Source organism: Dipteris shenzhenensis, chromosome 28 (assembly GCF_047967505.1).
Source record: "Dipteris shenzhenensis isolate YYH24624 ecotype China chromosome 28, Dip_SZ_1.0, whole genome shotgun sequence".
In the NCBI taxonomy this organism is placed as follows: Eukaryota; Viridiplantae; Streptophyta; class Polypodiopsida; order Gleicheniales; family Dipteridaceae; genus Dipteris; species Dipteris shenzhenensis.
The window spans coordinates 20,560,451-20,575,387 of record NC_141623.1 but is presented as its reverse complement, the minus strand read 5'-3'; the positions used below and the strand labels follow the sequence as shown (position 1 = coordinate 20,575,387).

The following is a 14,937-nucleotide window of genomic DNA, read 5'->3' as shown; positions in this document are numbered from 1 at the left end:
GGATGTGGCTCTTGTTGGGGTATGTGGTAGGAAACGTTTGTCAAGGGGGTGGCCATGCAATCTGACATGGCACAAATTGTGAATAGAAACTACATGGCTATCTAACCGCGGTGCATGGAGGTTTCATGATTTATGTGGGGTTCAGCAGTGGGGTGGTTCTCTCATCACACAAGCTGCCCTACATAGTGTTAGTTCTCTACAAGCATACAGATGAGAGTCATTTTGAGTACGTGCTCCTTAGGTCATCTTGAGTTTTGAGTCATAGGTTGTCATGTAAGTCGCCTACTCTGAGCGGGCTAATAGTATCTAGTAGGGTCGTTTGGTTAGGAATACTTCTGGTTCTCCTTAGCTGGCAACAGTTAAGTTGTGCGTCCTTGGGTCTTTTGTAACCGACAACCACCCCGTAGGGATGCGCCTTGTTTTCTTTACTTAATATCTGAAATTTTTGGTGTCACAAACATTCTTTGCTGTTATATTATTTTCGTTATGAATTGAGAGAGGTTTGGATTATTTATCAAATAGTTAATATTGGTATCAAATAGTCAATATTGGTATCAGACTAGTCATCAAGGTCTTTTAAGGCTGAGAGGTGTGTGAAGTTTTGTGAGTTGTCCTATGTTGAGAAGCAAAATGACAACGCAAAATGCCATTTTACTTTCTAGTTTGCCTCCAAGGTATGCCTATACTAAGAGTATTTTTGTTAGTTGAGATTTCCATGATGTTGTTTTGATGCTATCAAGCGAAGAGCGTAGAATAGGAAGTGTGTTAGCCTATGCAATGAAGAATGAAGCCAAGGGTAAAGGGGAGGAGAAGAGAGAAATGGGAAGGATTGACACACTAAGAAGTATTGCTATAAGAACGTTTATAATGCAAAGTTCAAGGTCTCCAAGACCAACAAAGCGTGTTGTCTTGAAGTGTCTACACCAACTGAAGAATTCATAGGATTGGTAGTGGTAGAAGAATATGAGCATGCCGACGACTATGCTTTCTAAAACTTGCAGTGACTGGATTTCGATTTCTCCAGACCCTTTGTGGGTGGTCAATATTTTGGACTTATTCTTGGTCCTTTGCGGGTAGGCTAACAAATACTTGTTTGTTAACAATTGGCTTAGGTTTGGCCCTTTGTGGTAATCTAGTGTTTGAATGTTTGTCTTGAGTTTCGAGTCATATTTTGTCATGTAAGTCACCTTCTCTGAGCTGGCTAATAGTGTCTAGAGAGGTTGTTTGGTTAGGAGTACTGCTAGTTTTCCTGAGTTAGCAGTAGTCAAGTTGTGAGTCCTTGGGTTTTTAAACAAGTGATAAGCCTAGTAGGAATGCACCTTGTTTTCTTTACTTAATATCAGAAAGTTTTGCATCATATGTGTTTTTCGCTGTCACATTATTTCCCTTATGAATTGAGAGAGGGAGTGAATTGTCTATAAGGTTTGAATTGTTTATCAAACAGCTAACAACTCTTGTCTCTGCTACCCTCTTACAGCTAGGGATTTTAGGGACTCCGGAGCCATTTTTGGTTTAGAGGAACTTTCCCTCTTCTGGCTGATTTTGGAGAGGTAGACATTGTACCCTCCCCCTTTGGTGACACTGTGAATCTTTCGATTCCTATCGATAGAGCCTCCACTTCCACATAGGTGGGGGTCCTTTTCTCTGTGGACTTTTCTCCTCTTCAATACTCCAGTAGATCTTATTCACAGGAGGGAGGTGTATCCACCACCACGAGGTCCAAGTAGGGTTTTTCAGTCTACTTCCTCCCATAAATGAGGATTGTTAACTGGGACTTGGTGGTGTTCCTCATCGCCGTCAAGGCAACTGATTGTAATCAGCTTCATCCAAGTGCCATTGAGAGACTTTTTGACATCCTTGATTCATCTAGGTGCCATTGGGAGACTTATTGACATTCTCTTTATTCAGAAACACAAGCTAGGTTGTAAAGATTGTGCCAAGGTAAGCTACTTTTTGGCACACTTTTTGGTCTCCTACCTTGGGCATTAGGGGAGGAACATGCATTTCAGGTTTAGATTCTTTTCTTCTCCTTGTAGTTGGACATGGTATCATTATGCCCTCTAGAGTACTATGGACTTAACTTCTTATAGGGGACGTAATTTGGTCTTCTCAAACTCTACGCCCCCAACAATAGAGAGAAATGTGTTCTTTTTTTGAAAAGAGCTTCTTTCTTGGGCCCCAATTACAGATTCATGAACTATGGAGGTAACTTCAACATGGTGAAGGGGCCTTTTGACACAAATAAAAGATCAGATAGGTGGCAATCACTCTCTTGAGAGAGCAGCTTGGGATGCTTTTCTTTTCAAGGTCAGTGGGGACGGCAAAGATTCTTGGACAGATGATGACTTTCATACTCTTCCTCCTCACTATTGTTCGTGTGGTCGAATAGGAGATGTCATATGCCCATCCAGGCATGGATTGACAAATTTTATGTTGATAATTGGGCATTAAATAGACGCGGCTCTACATGCATTTCAATCACAAGTTTCCACTCCTAACCCATATCAATTTCTGGAAGTTTTGATGGTTTTTTAGCCTTGCTTGAGAGCCCATTCCGCTAGTATCAGGATTTTGGATACTTTGTATGCAGGGGAAGGCCTCAAAGAGACAATGTTGTAGATTTGGTTCTCTCATGTTCAATGCAAAGTGTCTTCTCCTTCACTTGTGGCACAATCCTCTCTAGTATTAGTGATTCTATTGCTATTACAAGGAGACGTGAGTATTTTTAGAGGAGAGGTTGGCCCTTGTCAATAGTTACAAGCCCTAGAGAGGAAATTGTGTTCAAGAGCGCCTTGTCATAGCAAGGGATCATCAGTAGGTTCTTTTGGATAAGAGATCAGAGTACGCCTTTCATGCATGGGAGTCATTTTGGACTCATATGGGAGGAAGAGTTAGTAAACACTTCTTTTTTCCCCCCATGAAAACGACCTCTATTAAGTATGAACAAAAACCGTAAGAGCAAGCTCCAAGCAAAAATACAACATGCAGAGCATGGAATAAGGCCTCAAAAATTGTCAAAATTTCCCCCTCAAAATGAGGTAGCCAAAATCCAAGGCTGAGGCTAAAAATGCCACTGCAACTTGTAGAGGACTATGAGAAGAAATGGGAGCCTCCCCATCCCCTAGGAATGTAGCCCTCCTAGGAGATGCCGCTCTAAAATATCCTTGCATGCTCATCCAAGTGGCCATCAAAGTATGTATAGTATCTGTCCAAATATACCTGGCTCTCCAAATATGCCATGTTGAAATGCTAACTAGAATCTCCCAAGAGGAATCCATTGAAGCATGTACCACTCTGAAAGGTAAGGCTAGTACATTGTCTAGAGGGCATGACTCTACTAAGTGTTGCTGAATCCTTGCTTGTCTGTAGTCCCATAAGCAATGCTGAAATGATTCCACCGCAAAGTGGCAAGAGGACACATAGAGTCCGCCCCAAACATGGACCCCATAAATTAACTGCAATCCTACCATGAATAGAATTACCGTTGGTCCGAGAAATGGTACAGAAAGTGTTCTTAGCTTATTGACTCTGGTAGGGTTTAATAGATAGATCCTAATGCCATCTTATGTAATTTTCTGTAATCTTGACATGTTTGCCATAGATGATGCTAGACATGAGAGTTTGGCAGGCTGTTTGAGCATTGGTAAAACTAGATATGCGAGTCAGTTGTCACCAATCTGGAATTCAACACTACACTTTTTGCCCTTCAGAAGGGCTAGTGCCTAGGTCGACATCCCTCTTCTTCCCCTTCCTCTCCACTAAGTGCTTGTACCTTCGCTACAGTTTCCACTCCTACAGTACCAGCCTCCTCTACACTTTCTACACGGAGAGCCTCTTGGAGAGCCACGCCCAGAAAAGCCTCTACAACAAAATCCATGGAGCCAGAATCACCATGGCAGCCTCTGCAATAGAATCCCTCTAGTGTAACTGCATTCGATGCTCTACCTGTGGTCACAGTAGGTTCAACGGCAGTGACCTTTTGTATGTCAGAACAGGTTGTCCCATGATTCACCAGTGGATGTGGATGCTCTACCTATGGTCACATCAGGTCCATGACAGTGACAGTGACCTCTTATATGTCAATAGAGGTTGTGCCCCATGATTCACGAGTGTAACCACTGGATACACGACCTATAGTCACATGAGGCTCCACGGGCTCCTTATAGGTGGTGACACCAACCATCCAAGAGGTGATATCAGGAATTCACGGGATGATTTCCTTGCTAGGTTTGACGGATGTTGCTTTACATATGGTGGCTTCCTCTTTGGCAAGTGTGACAGATGCTCTACCAATGGAGACACGGTTTGCTCTACATGTGGTCACATCAAGTTCAACAGGTATTCTACCCAAGGCCACATCGTATGCTCTGTCTCAGACATCAGGGTCCATGGTCTTCTTGGAGGCAGTGACATCAGGCATACATGGGCTGACTCCAGCATTGCTTCTTCTATGCCCACTACTATCATAGATGCCATCATCACAACATCTGTCCAGGATCATGCTGATGTCACACGCCTCTCACATGAGTTGGATTTGAACCTTACTTTGGGTATGGACTCTAGCTTCACTCCAGCTATCCCTAGTAATGCTCATGAGGATGTTCATATTTCTCACACGAGTTCTTATCGTATGACACCACCTCCAAGGAGACATGGCAGTGAGCTAGGTGCAAACCTTCAGGATACTCCACCAACAAGCAAGGTATTTCAAGGCGGAAAATAGCCTATGCTAGCTAATTGTCCACTACTCAATGAAAGTGGCATGCTGTCACAATACATAGCCTCCTCCTCAGGAGAATCCTTGTCTAATGTGACCCAAATAAAGCAACAAAATGAAGACTACAGGAGACTGGTGTCAACCCTTAAAAGGAAAAGGTCTCATGTCTGCTTGGAAGAGGAAAACTTGGACCAAGTATTCACCATCCCCTTGCAGGAAACCCTAGCAGAGAACCGGCATGCATCCAGGGCTTCCACTTGTTACCTGGACTTGGATACTCTTGCCCTAGTTGATAGTTCGGAGTCCATGGAAGAGAGCGCTATGTCAGCAGTCTTTGAGGAATTTGGGGATGTAATTAATATGGCGGACCGCATGAGATATAGCGACAGGTACGCCTAAGCAAAGATATTCATGCATACAGCACAGCGAATAATGGACGATACCTTCGTCCAAGTGGGAGTAATACTCTTCAATTTCACTGGTTATACTCATAGGATGCTTTCATAGAAACAACACTTAAAGTTGGAGTTCGAAAAAGACCAAGGCAGCTCAGCAAAAGGTCTAGCAGGAAGAGCTTTTAAGAAGGAATACAACTGCAAGAAACAACAGGAGGCGCACCTCATGAACGAGGGACAAGATAGCGATGACTTTGTGATGATGCCTGGGCTAGGGGGCATGTTTCTAGCAATCAGGCACTTCAACACTCTGCTTGTTGTAATGTAAACTCATTTATGGGGGGACATAGACAATTGTGAACTTACATAGCCTTTAGCTTTTTGGGAAATTGGCAGCGACACCATGCAACATTTACAGGTATTATCCACATACTGGAGTGGTAGGAATCCCTTTCACTTGGTTTAAGTGTTCGTTATGCCCAATTGACTACAGATTAACATTGCTGTTCGAGGCAGCGCCCTTTGGCTAAACATGTTCAGGTTCCATATCGCCTTAGACCCATTGCTATGCTGTCTTCCTTTTTCAGTAAGAAAGATCCTCAGTTCCTTCTGCGGATCTTTCTTACTGCATACTATCTCCAATAGCTCTTTGTGGAGGGTCTGGTACGCCTGTTGTAGACAAGGGAATGGTGCAAAGCTGATGGAGGACGTGAAGATTTTCTCACAGATTTGGGGGGGGATCATGTGCCCTATCGAGTCTACAGGATAGATGCCAAGGATGTAGTCCTACTAGAGGTTCTCTTATTTCCAAAGTTCAACCATGATTATAAAAGATCGGCCTTTTGTTGGGGGACAAAAAGTATTTCTTTCTTTCTTTTTTTTTCAGGACAAATTTCATTTCAATAATCAACTCCAAATTTTTATCACCTCAACTGAACCGTTCTCTAAGTATCACTATCTGAAATGCTAGCATAATTTTATCCAGGGATTGATCAGAACAGCCATCACAGATTCCTTGCTCTGGCCAATGCGCCAGGTTTGTGCTATTTTACCAGGAGACTACAGGTATTGTCACAGCAAATTTTATTTTATTTCTCATATTCCATATCATCTGTGGAAATTTTTCATTCCTCACTTTTGTATTCTTGCATTTTAGGGACCTTGAATTGCACATTACGGGAATATTAGAAGTAAAATTAGTCGAAGCAAAAAATCTTTTGAACAAGGACATCATTGGGAAGTCTGATCCATTTGCAATACTGTACATAAGACCTATACCAAGTCGAATGAAGAAAAGTAAGACAATAGTAAGTAATTTCTTTCTTGGGAAAAAATAAATCAGTGGTGAGATTTCCAATTATTAAACTCATCATTTTTTACAGTTAGTACATTACTTTAATGTGTATCTGTTGGTTGAATCATCTATATCTAGGGAATATCCCAATCATTTGAATGAGAGTAATAATGCAGGACGATGCAGATTTCCATCTTTTTAAGAACATGCGGGTGTCCATGTATCTTGCTAATGCCAGGGGTTTTTTCTCTCACCAGGATAATGATTTAAATCCAATATGGAACCAGCATTTTAAGATAGAGGTGGAGGATATTGCTACTCAGAGTCTATTTCTTAGAGTTTTAGATGAGGAAAATGTGCAAGAAGCAGAGTTTCTTGGTTGTGCTAAAGTGGAGCTAAAGGAATTGGAGCCAGGAAAGTTGACAGATATATGGATCCCTCTGGTTAAGGATTTTGATATGAAGTATACAGATTCCAGCAAACATAGAGGAGAGGTATTTTGTGAAGATAATCAACTTGGAGTCTGGCAGTGTGTTGTACTATTGGCTGTTTGTCCACTAATTTTTAATATTAAAATATGCCGTACGAGTGCTCTGTGCATAATGATACTAAGGTGATTGGAGTCACAGGTACACTTGGAGCTTTGTTACCTTCCCTTCAATCAAGATGTGCTGAGACCACTGAGAAACTTCAGCTCTCTACAAAATCAAATGTCAATGCGGTTGACATCATTAGAGAGGGTATTTAGTACAAGGGAAGGTGGAAGGAAATCAACACCAAGTATAAGAAGCTTAGTGAGCCCCATGAGCATGAAGGAGGTGTCAATAATCCGTGGGATACTTTCAATAACTGTAATTCGAGCAGAAGACCTGGTAGCAACCAAGGCTGATAAATCTTCTGACTTTTATGTGTTACTCAAAACAAAGAAATCTGATGCAATCTTTAAGACCAAGGTAATAACTGTATCAAGCTTCTTTCTACTTATTTTTTATATCCAAAAAATCAAAAATATATAAATTGAGTTTCTTGCAGATACAAACATTAAGTTTTTGGTGCAAACTGGCAGGTTGTCCCTAGAACTACTCAGCCAGAATGGAATGAGACATTCCATCTAGTTGTTGAGGACGCTTTGCATGAATTGATTATATTAGAGGTCTGGGATCACAAGATGTTTATTGAGGTAAGAACAGTACTTCTCATTTTGCAGAGTTCCTTGCTTGATGTTGAATGTTTCTAGATGCACTGACGTATGCTGAAATCTTATGGGTCTTGGTCCTGCACCACGATACAACATAAGTTCCCTTGATGTTGATGATCAATTGTTATGTCCTAAGTGGCATTTTTTGATGGAGTTATCTTAAAATGATAAATTCTTTAAAAAATGAAAAAGGGAGGGAGAACAAAAGCTAGTCCCATACCCTGCTTTTTATTATGAGGAGAGGTGAAATCCCCTAGACTCAACATGGAAAATTACAAAATAAATGCAGCAGTGGGTCACAATATTCATCAGCAATATCCCAAAAAAGCCAATGAGCAGGGGCGTGATGACGATTGATGTTGTACTTACTGCTTTCTGACAAGTTTTCTTTTTATGCTTTGTTTTTTGCACCTCACACCACGTCCTTCACACTACTCTTCCTGTCCAATGGACTTCATCATTAGAATTCATTCCTTCCTCATCTAATCAATTTCTCCTTTTGGTATTCCTTTATGAGTTTCCTTGATAGTGTTTTCCCCTTCGTATTTGGTTGGATTTTCAGTAACATTTGGCTTCTTTGACTCTTTCATATGACGAGTTTTCAAGGAATCGATATTTGATTTGGAGGTTTGTAATCGTGATCTAGTTTGTGAATACCTTGATAACTCAATTGTTGCTTTTTTAGAGCCTTAGGGTGGTCCTCTTTACGGAAAGAGGGATGATCTCCTGCATTATGGTTGGTCATTTTATTAATTTTCCTAGTGAAACGCCTTTGCAAGGCTTTGCATTTTTATGAGGCTGATCATGTACCAGGTTTTCTTGCCAGCTTGGTGGTGTCTTTCCAGTTATAAGGATTTCCACTACTCTCTAGCAAAGCCCACTCCTAAATATGCTAGGGTTTACCAGCGTAACCAGCAACATCAATTTCCTTCTTCATGAGCCTTTCTTTTTTGTCTTTGAATGTGTGTAGAAAGGGATTCTACACCCTTGAAATGTTGGAGACAATGACTTCCCACCCCTTGTCTTGATAAGTATGCAATAGAGGGCTAAATGGGTACTCAAAACAGTGTGCAAATACCACATGTAGGTACCCTAGGGCCCTTTTGTGGTACGAATATAGTGTCAATTCTCATAGGCTAGGCAAAGCTTTTATGTTCATGCAACCTGAAATCGCATATCAAAGAAAGCCTCAACTCCTACATGGGCTATCGTTATGTAGCCGCTCTTGTGAGGTCGAGTAGTTTTCGTCATTGCTTGACCTAGTTGTCTTGGACTATGATCCTAGCTGCTCCCTGCACTCCAGCCTTCCTTCACCATAGCTTTCTTCACCCTCACCGTTTCCTTCTTTCCACCGCCTCTTCGCCCCTAGCCTTCTCCTCTTCACCCGCCTCTTACTTGCCTTTCTTTTTGTCCTTGTCTGCCTCTACTTGCCCTCAGTTCACCAGCCTGTTCGTGCAGATTGGAGAAGCCCATCAGGGGCTCTTATTGGTCGTGACAGTTGTTTGGACCTGGTTTTGAACCTGCTTCAACATTTTGAGCTCTCAGCTGCCTTGCTTAGGTCTCTTGTTTTCCCATCGGAGTCCTTAGCTGTTGGCCGCTGTTCACACAGATTGGTGAAGTAGCTAACTCTATTTGCGGCCTTCCCGTGCCCTTTGGATCTGGGTGCAGCTGCTAGAGTGCTCGTTCTGGCTCTTTGGCAGTCCGTTCATCTCCTAGAAGCTGCTGAACCAGTTTGAGACTGTTCAAAGGCTCTAAGGCTGGTCTGTGGTCTGATTTTCAGTCCCGTGCAGCATCTTGGTGGCCAATGCTAGCTATTTGAAAACAATTCTTCTTAAATGCATAAAGCAGCCTGAACTCACAGAGAGGAACAGTACATATGAGCTACCGATATATGTGAGGGGATGGGATGAAATGAACGTAATTGAGCCTTGTTATCCGTGAATACATGGCTTTCGTTGCAAATTCTGTTGATTGCCTCAGATCATATTAACTGTTGAAAAAACCTTCATGTGCCCAGCCAGATGACATCCTCCCAACTGCCTTGACTTTTCTTATATAATAAATAATTATGCTTCAGCAATCTTACACGTCGTTGTGTTCCTCTTTTTATATAGTTGGCTTACTAATAGAGAACTGTTATTGTAGGAACAAGAATGGAGAAGAGTTGTGAACACAAGAGAACAAGAAGTGAACACAAGTGAACTCCAACTGAAATGTTCAACCAAATGAAGTACAAATACTTGGTATATATAGTCCAAGTACTAGAGCACACAAAAACTCTAAAATACTAAGTCCTAGTCTATCCTACACCACTATACAGGAGTGCAACATCCTGGACATCATCTTCACTTTCTAAAAGGCGTCTGACTGGGCACAGGAGTCGTCATAGTCTCCCTCAATCCTTTTCTTGGATTTTGAGAAGGCCTACGACATAATGGATTTTCTAGAGGGCACCATGATGAGGTTGGGTTTCTAAGAGAGGTGGATTCGAGGGGTCATGGACCTTGAATGTAGGGAGCACCAATCAATTGCTCATTGGTGTTCACATAGGGAGCCCTTCATGTTGTCTTTTTCAGCTCACCAGGGATGCCCTTTAGCTCCTTTCGTGTTTCTATTTGTGGCAGAGGCTTTAGGCTATATCTTGAGATCTCAAGAAGCAGGCCTCATGGAGATGTGCCTTCCAATTCACCAAGAGGAAGAGCTTCTTGGCTCTAATTTCATAGACGACATGGTACTCTTCATGGAGGGCTCAATGGGAGTTTGGAGGGGGTCAAGGAAGCACTAGGGATCTAATGTGAGGCCTCAAGGACGAGGATCGGCTAGGCCAAATCAATTGGCATCTCACAGTGGTGACTGAAGAGGTTATGGAGATCTAGGATTGGATGGCCACTCGGGGCTTCAAGTGGATTCCGCGTGGTCACACTATGAGATACCTTGGGTGCCAGATAGGTAATGATATTTCAGTCGAGTATCTTATAGCCCCCACCTTAGAGAGCATTTGGTGCAAACTCTATACTTGAGCTCACCGAACTCTCTCTAGCAAGCAAGGCCCCTACGGGATTCACTTTTCCACTCCTGTCGGGAGAGCAGCCAGTCGTTTCGTCCTTTTGGACTCATCCGAGTGGTCTTATTGAATATCTTTACCTCGCAGCCAACCAAGTTCTTTTGGCTACATCTTGGTACTTGGTGGTGTTTTAAAAAGGGTTGTATGGGACAGCTTTGGCACCTAGTGCGCAACTTCTTATGGACAGGGTCGGATGGTATGCGGAACACTTAAGCAAGGGTGGCTTGTATTGCAAGCTCAGGGAGGACCCGACATCATTGACCCCAAGATGTAGAGTAGAGCCCTCTTAGGCAAGTTGGTGGTATGAGGCCTCACACCTGGTTTCGAGCCTCCTTGAAGCTCCTGCTCCAACGAGAGCTTCTTAGGAACACCCCTCGTATAGGAGGTCAATGGCAGCTATTCCATGGACATATTTTCACGGGCTCCCCCTTGATCCTCCGCCATTACCTCATGAGGCTGTGGAGGAGGAGGTGTTTGATGATATGGTGCGGGATTTATATGTCCATCAATCCTCAGGTAGGGATGATAGCATGGAGCAGGATGATCTTTTTACCGCAGCATCGACTCCACTGTTTGAGGGGTGCACATTCTCTATTCTATGTGCCTCCCTTGAGTTACTAAACTTGCAGACCATCTATGGATGGAACAATGCAAGTTTGAATGCATTACTCAAGTAAGCTTTAAAGTCTATTTTGCAAACATGGTGAATTATGCTAGTGGGTCAATTACTCGAATGCTTTTTCTCATTTATGATCTTCACGTGCAGGCTATTGTGTAAAATGCTTCCAAGGGAGAATAAATTACTGACCTCAAGAGATATGGCAAGGCAACATGTGACCTCTCTTGGAGAATTAGATTACAAACGCATCCATGCATGCGTCAACGATTGCGTCCATAGCAAAACCTCAAGGTGACAATACATCATGCAGTGCATGAGAAAACACCTCTCAAAAGGAGGTATAAAACAACCAAGGTTGAGGTTGAAAAAGACATCTCAACCCTATAGTAGTCTCAAAGAAGAATGGGAGCCCCCCCATTCTCTGAAAATATAGCTCTCCTAGTAGAGGCTACACATGAGGACCCAAGCTTGCATGGTCACCCAGATGTCCATGTATGTATGTATAGTGTCTGTCCATATATGTCTGTCCATATACTAGCCAAGGTATAAGAAGGGTGGACCTAGAATCCATCCAAACCCTCTGTGCATCTGGCTCTCCAAATATGTCACGCTGTAATACTCACCAGTATCTCCCAAGAAGAGTCCACAGATGCATGTACAACTCTTAAAGGTGAAGCTAGAACATCATCCAAAGAGCATGGCTCAACTAAATGGCAACGGATCGATAAAGACCAAGATGAGTCATGTCTCTCATAGAAGACCTAGGCCCCCGAAAGAGAGAGCCAAGCAATTGAGCCCCAAGTCATGAAGAAGGGGCGACGAATAAAGGTACAGGGACTTGGATACAATTTAGCACGGCTTCTGGGGTTGCCCAGTAGCGCAGAGTATCTCAATGGGTGCTCTTCAAATTGTTGCCGGTATGTAGAGGATGCACAAGGATTTCACATGGGGATGGTCGCAAGAGTGACAGAGGGAAGTCACGCCTTCTCCATTGAAGTCTCTCGTGAGCGATAGAGATCCACGGATGACCAACATGCTCTGGAGAGGTTTGTTTGATAACATGGGTACCTCACTGCTGTTATCATCTTCTTATCATCCACAGTTTGATGGTCAATCAGAAGAGGCAAATTCTACAGCTTTGGATTTGCTGCGTTGTTATGTGTCTGAGCACAAACCAAAGTGGGGACAGTATTTGCCGCTGATTGAGTATGCATACAACAATACAGTGCACTCTTCCACGGGTAAGGCACCGTTTGAAATAATGGAAGGAGCGAGAAAGGTTCCTCCTATTTTGCATACAAAAGAGAAGATTTTTGTGGCAGATGAGTATGTGGAAGACTTGTGGGCAGCATATGAAAAGGTTAAGTATGCCCTTTAACGTAGTCAGGACAAGCAGAAAAGAGCTACAGATATAAGCATCGCAGCAGGGACCTAGTCTTCACAGAAGGTGATTGGGTGTTGCTACGTTTTCTTAAGGCACGCCTCAGGAGCAAGAAAGGGAAGGTAAAGCTGTACACCAGGCTGAATATGAGGTACTACGACCCCTTTCAAGTTCTTGAGAAGATCAATGAGGTAGCTTACAGGCTGAAGTTACTTAAGCAGTGGACCATCCACAATGCTTTCCATGTTAGCTTGTTGAAGCCTTTTCATGGAGAAGTGCCACAGGATATGCCAGTTGAAGAGCAACTTGAAGTTGATGAGCAAGATGAGGTCTTGATTCCTGAGCAGATTGTGGCACATAAGGATCGAAGGTTAATGGTAGAGTTTCCAAATGCTATCGAGTGGAGTGCAAGAATTATCCTGTGAACGATGCGATCTGGATGGAAGAGAGTGAATTGGCAGATTCACCACAGGTTTTACAGCTCTACCTTGAGGCATTGGGTCTCGAGCCTATTGCGATAGTGGCTCATTTCAGTTCAGCAGAGCACAGGTCTGGTACCGGATGTTCATGGGGGGGGAGCACCTCCGCATCCACAATGCATACAACATAGTTTGCATTGTGGATACACCCTTTTCTATTTGCTATAATTTTGGGACAGCAAACAAGATAGTTTGCTGTTTCAAGAGGGGGGTATGTCACGGGGACGTGGTGGTGATGGTGAAGTGTCCAAACTAACTGTCACTGAATTTAGCCTAGGGTACCAAGCTAGGGGCCTTAGTTAATGCCCAAAAGGTACCTATGATTTCTTGTGCAATAAGTGCAACTCCTAGTGCTATTAGAGTGTTTTTATTTTCTAAGGTCATTGGTTTGGTTTAGTGGGGTCATCCTTTAAAAATTGACCCCCTAGAGATCCTACAAACTAGGGTCATTGGTTCCCAAGCATTGGGGTCATGGTGTGCCATCTGACCCCCCCTAGGGACATTAAATTCCCACGCCTCATTTGCCATGTGTCTTTGTGTGGAGCTTGTGTGGCCTCTCTGCTTGCCTTGTGGCACCTAGGTGTCACCCCTGGAAGCCCCTAGAAGGCCGTGGAGCCCTTCCTTGCCTTTCCATGCTGTTTTGAGTCTTCACCCCTACCAGAAGTCCCTCATTTTGAAGATGGCGGATTTTTGCAGCCTCCCTCTTGCTGGCTGAAGTCGTTTTTCGAGCTTCCTTCGCGACAATTCTCCCTTGGTGCTCTCTGCTGCTGGCATGCTTCCTGGACCTGAACGCCTCCATTTTGGGCCATTTTTGGAGCTTTTCTCGACTTTCTTCACGACAAAAGTCTTCCTTTCTTGATTCTTAGGCCATATTCGTGGATGCCTCTCTTCCTGCTCCTGCCTGGTGCAAGGCGCACTGAAAAAGCAGGTGCTGGTGGGCTAGAATCACCATTCTGGTGGTCGCAATCATGGCGGATCTGTTTCAACTTGCTGAACCCTCTCTTTCTTGATCTCTTCTGGTGCTAGAAGTCACTCATAGGCAGCTCCCTCCTACCAGAGTTGCTGTCTATTGTCAACCAACTTCTGGGGCTGTTCTGAGCTGAAACAGGCTCTTCTTGTTGGCTGGATTCTTATCTTCTTCTTCTACTCTATGCATTGTCATTCCTATTGAGAATCTGCAAGGTTGGATGCCCTACCATTGGCCTGAAAGAGGATTGGGGTACTGGTTGTGATACTCTCTTCCTCGGGGTGAAGTGGCAAACCTTGGGCTCAGTAATGGCTCTGATCTATGTGGATGCATTGTTTGGCATGATGTCGAGTTGTTCTACTTGTGTTATGCATGGCTATTGAAAGGAACCAAGAGAATAGCACTGGGAGTTGGTCACTGGCACAGCCACGCGTTGGGATTGTACTGGATTGCACCTGCGGGTGAGCTCTTAAAGGGAGTCCCTTGTATCTAAGCTAACCAATAATTAAATAAATACCGCAAGGGGCGCCAAGTGTTGGGGCCAACAGGTGTCACTTTTCATGCTTTTGAGTAGGGGCATTCTAGCTTCCCTTATCTTAAATGGTTCAATGATGCTGTGCTGTGAAGTTATATGCTCTAAGCTTTGTTTGTGGGCAATGGCAATGTCAAACTTTTTCTTCACTATCTCTGATCTCACTACAGATATCACGGGAGTAGCACCTTACTTTACCTCCCAGCCAACTCTGCCAAGACTCACAAGCAAGAGAGAGAGAGCTGTCATCGAAATCACGTCAAAAAAAACAATTCTTCACTTCTCTCACTA

The 14,937-nt window shown here is 43.4% G+C and overlaps 1 protein-coding gene across 1 annotated transcript in view; it reads left to right on the top strand.

The window, feature by feature from the left end:
• Positions 1-14,937, top strand: part of LOC147883296 (synaptotagmin-5-like) — an 82,776-nt gene that overhangs the window by 53,549 nt on the left and 14,290 nt on the right. Inside the window, exons 8-12 of the mRNA XM_087399886.1 lie at positions 6,098-6,177; positions 6,269-6,419; positions 6,664-6,900; positions 7,036-7,359; positions 7,473-7,586. Coding sequence (XP_087256012.1) covers positions 6,098-6,177; positions 6,269-6,419; positions 6,664-6,900; positions 7,036-7,359; positions 7,473-7,586 — 906 coding nt within the window. The remainder of the gene's footprint in view (positions 1-6,097; positions 6,178-6,268; positions 6,420-6,663; positions 6,901-7,035; positions 7,360-7,472; positions 7,587-14,937) is intronic.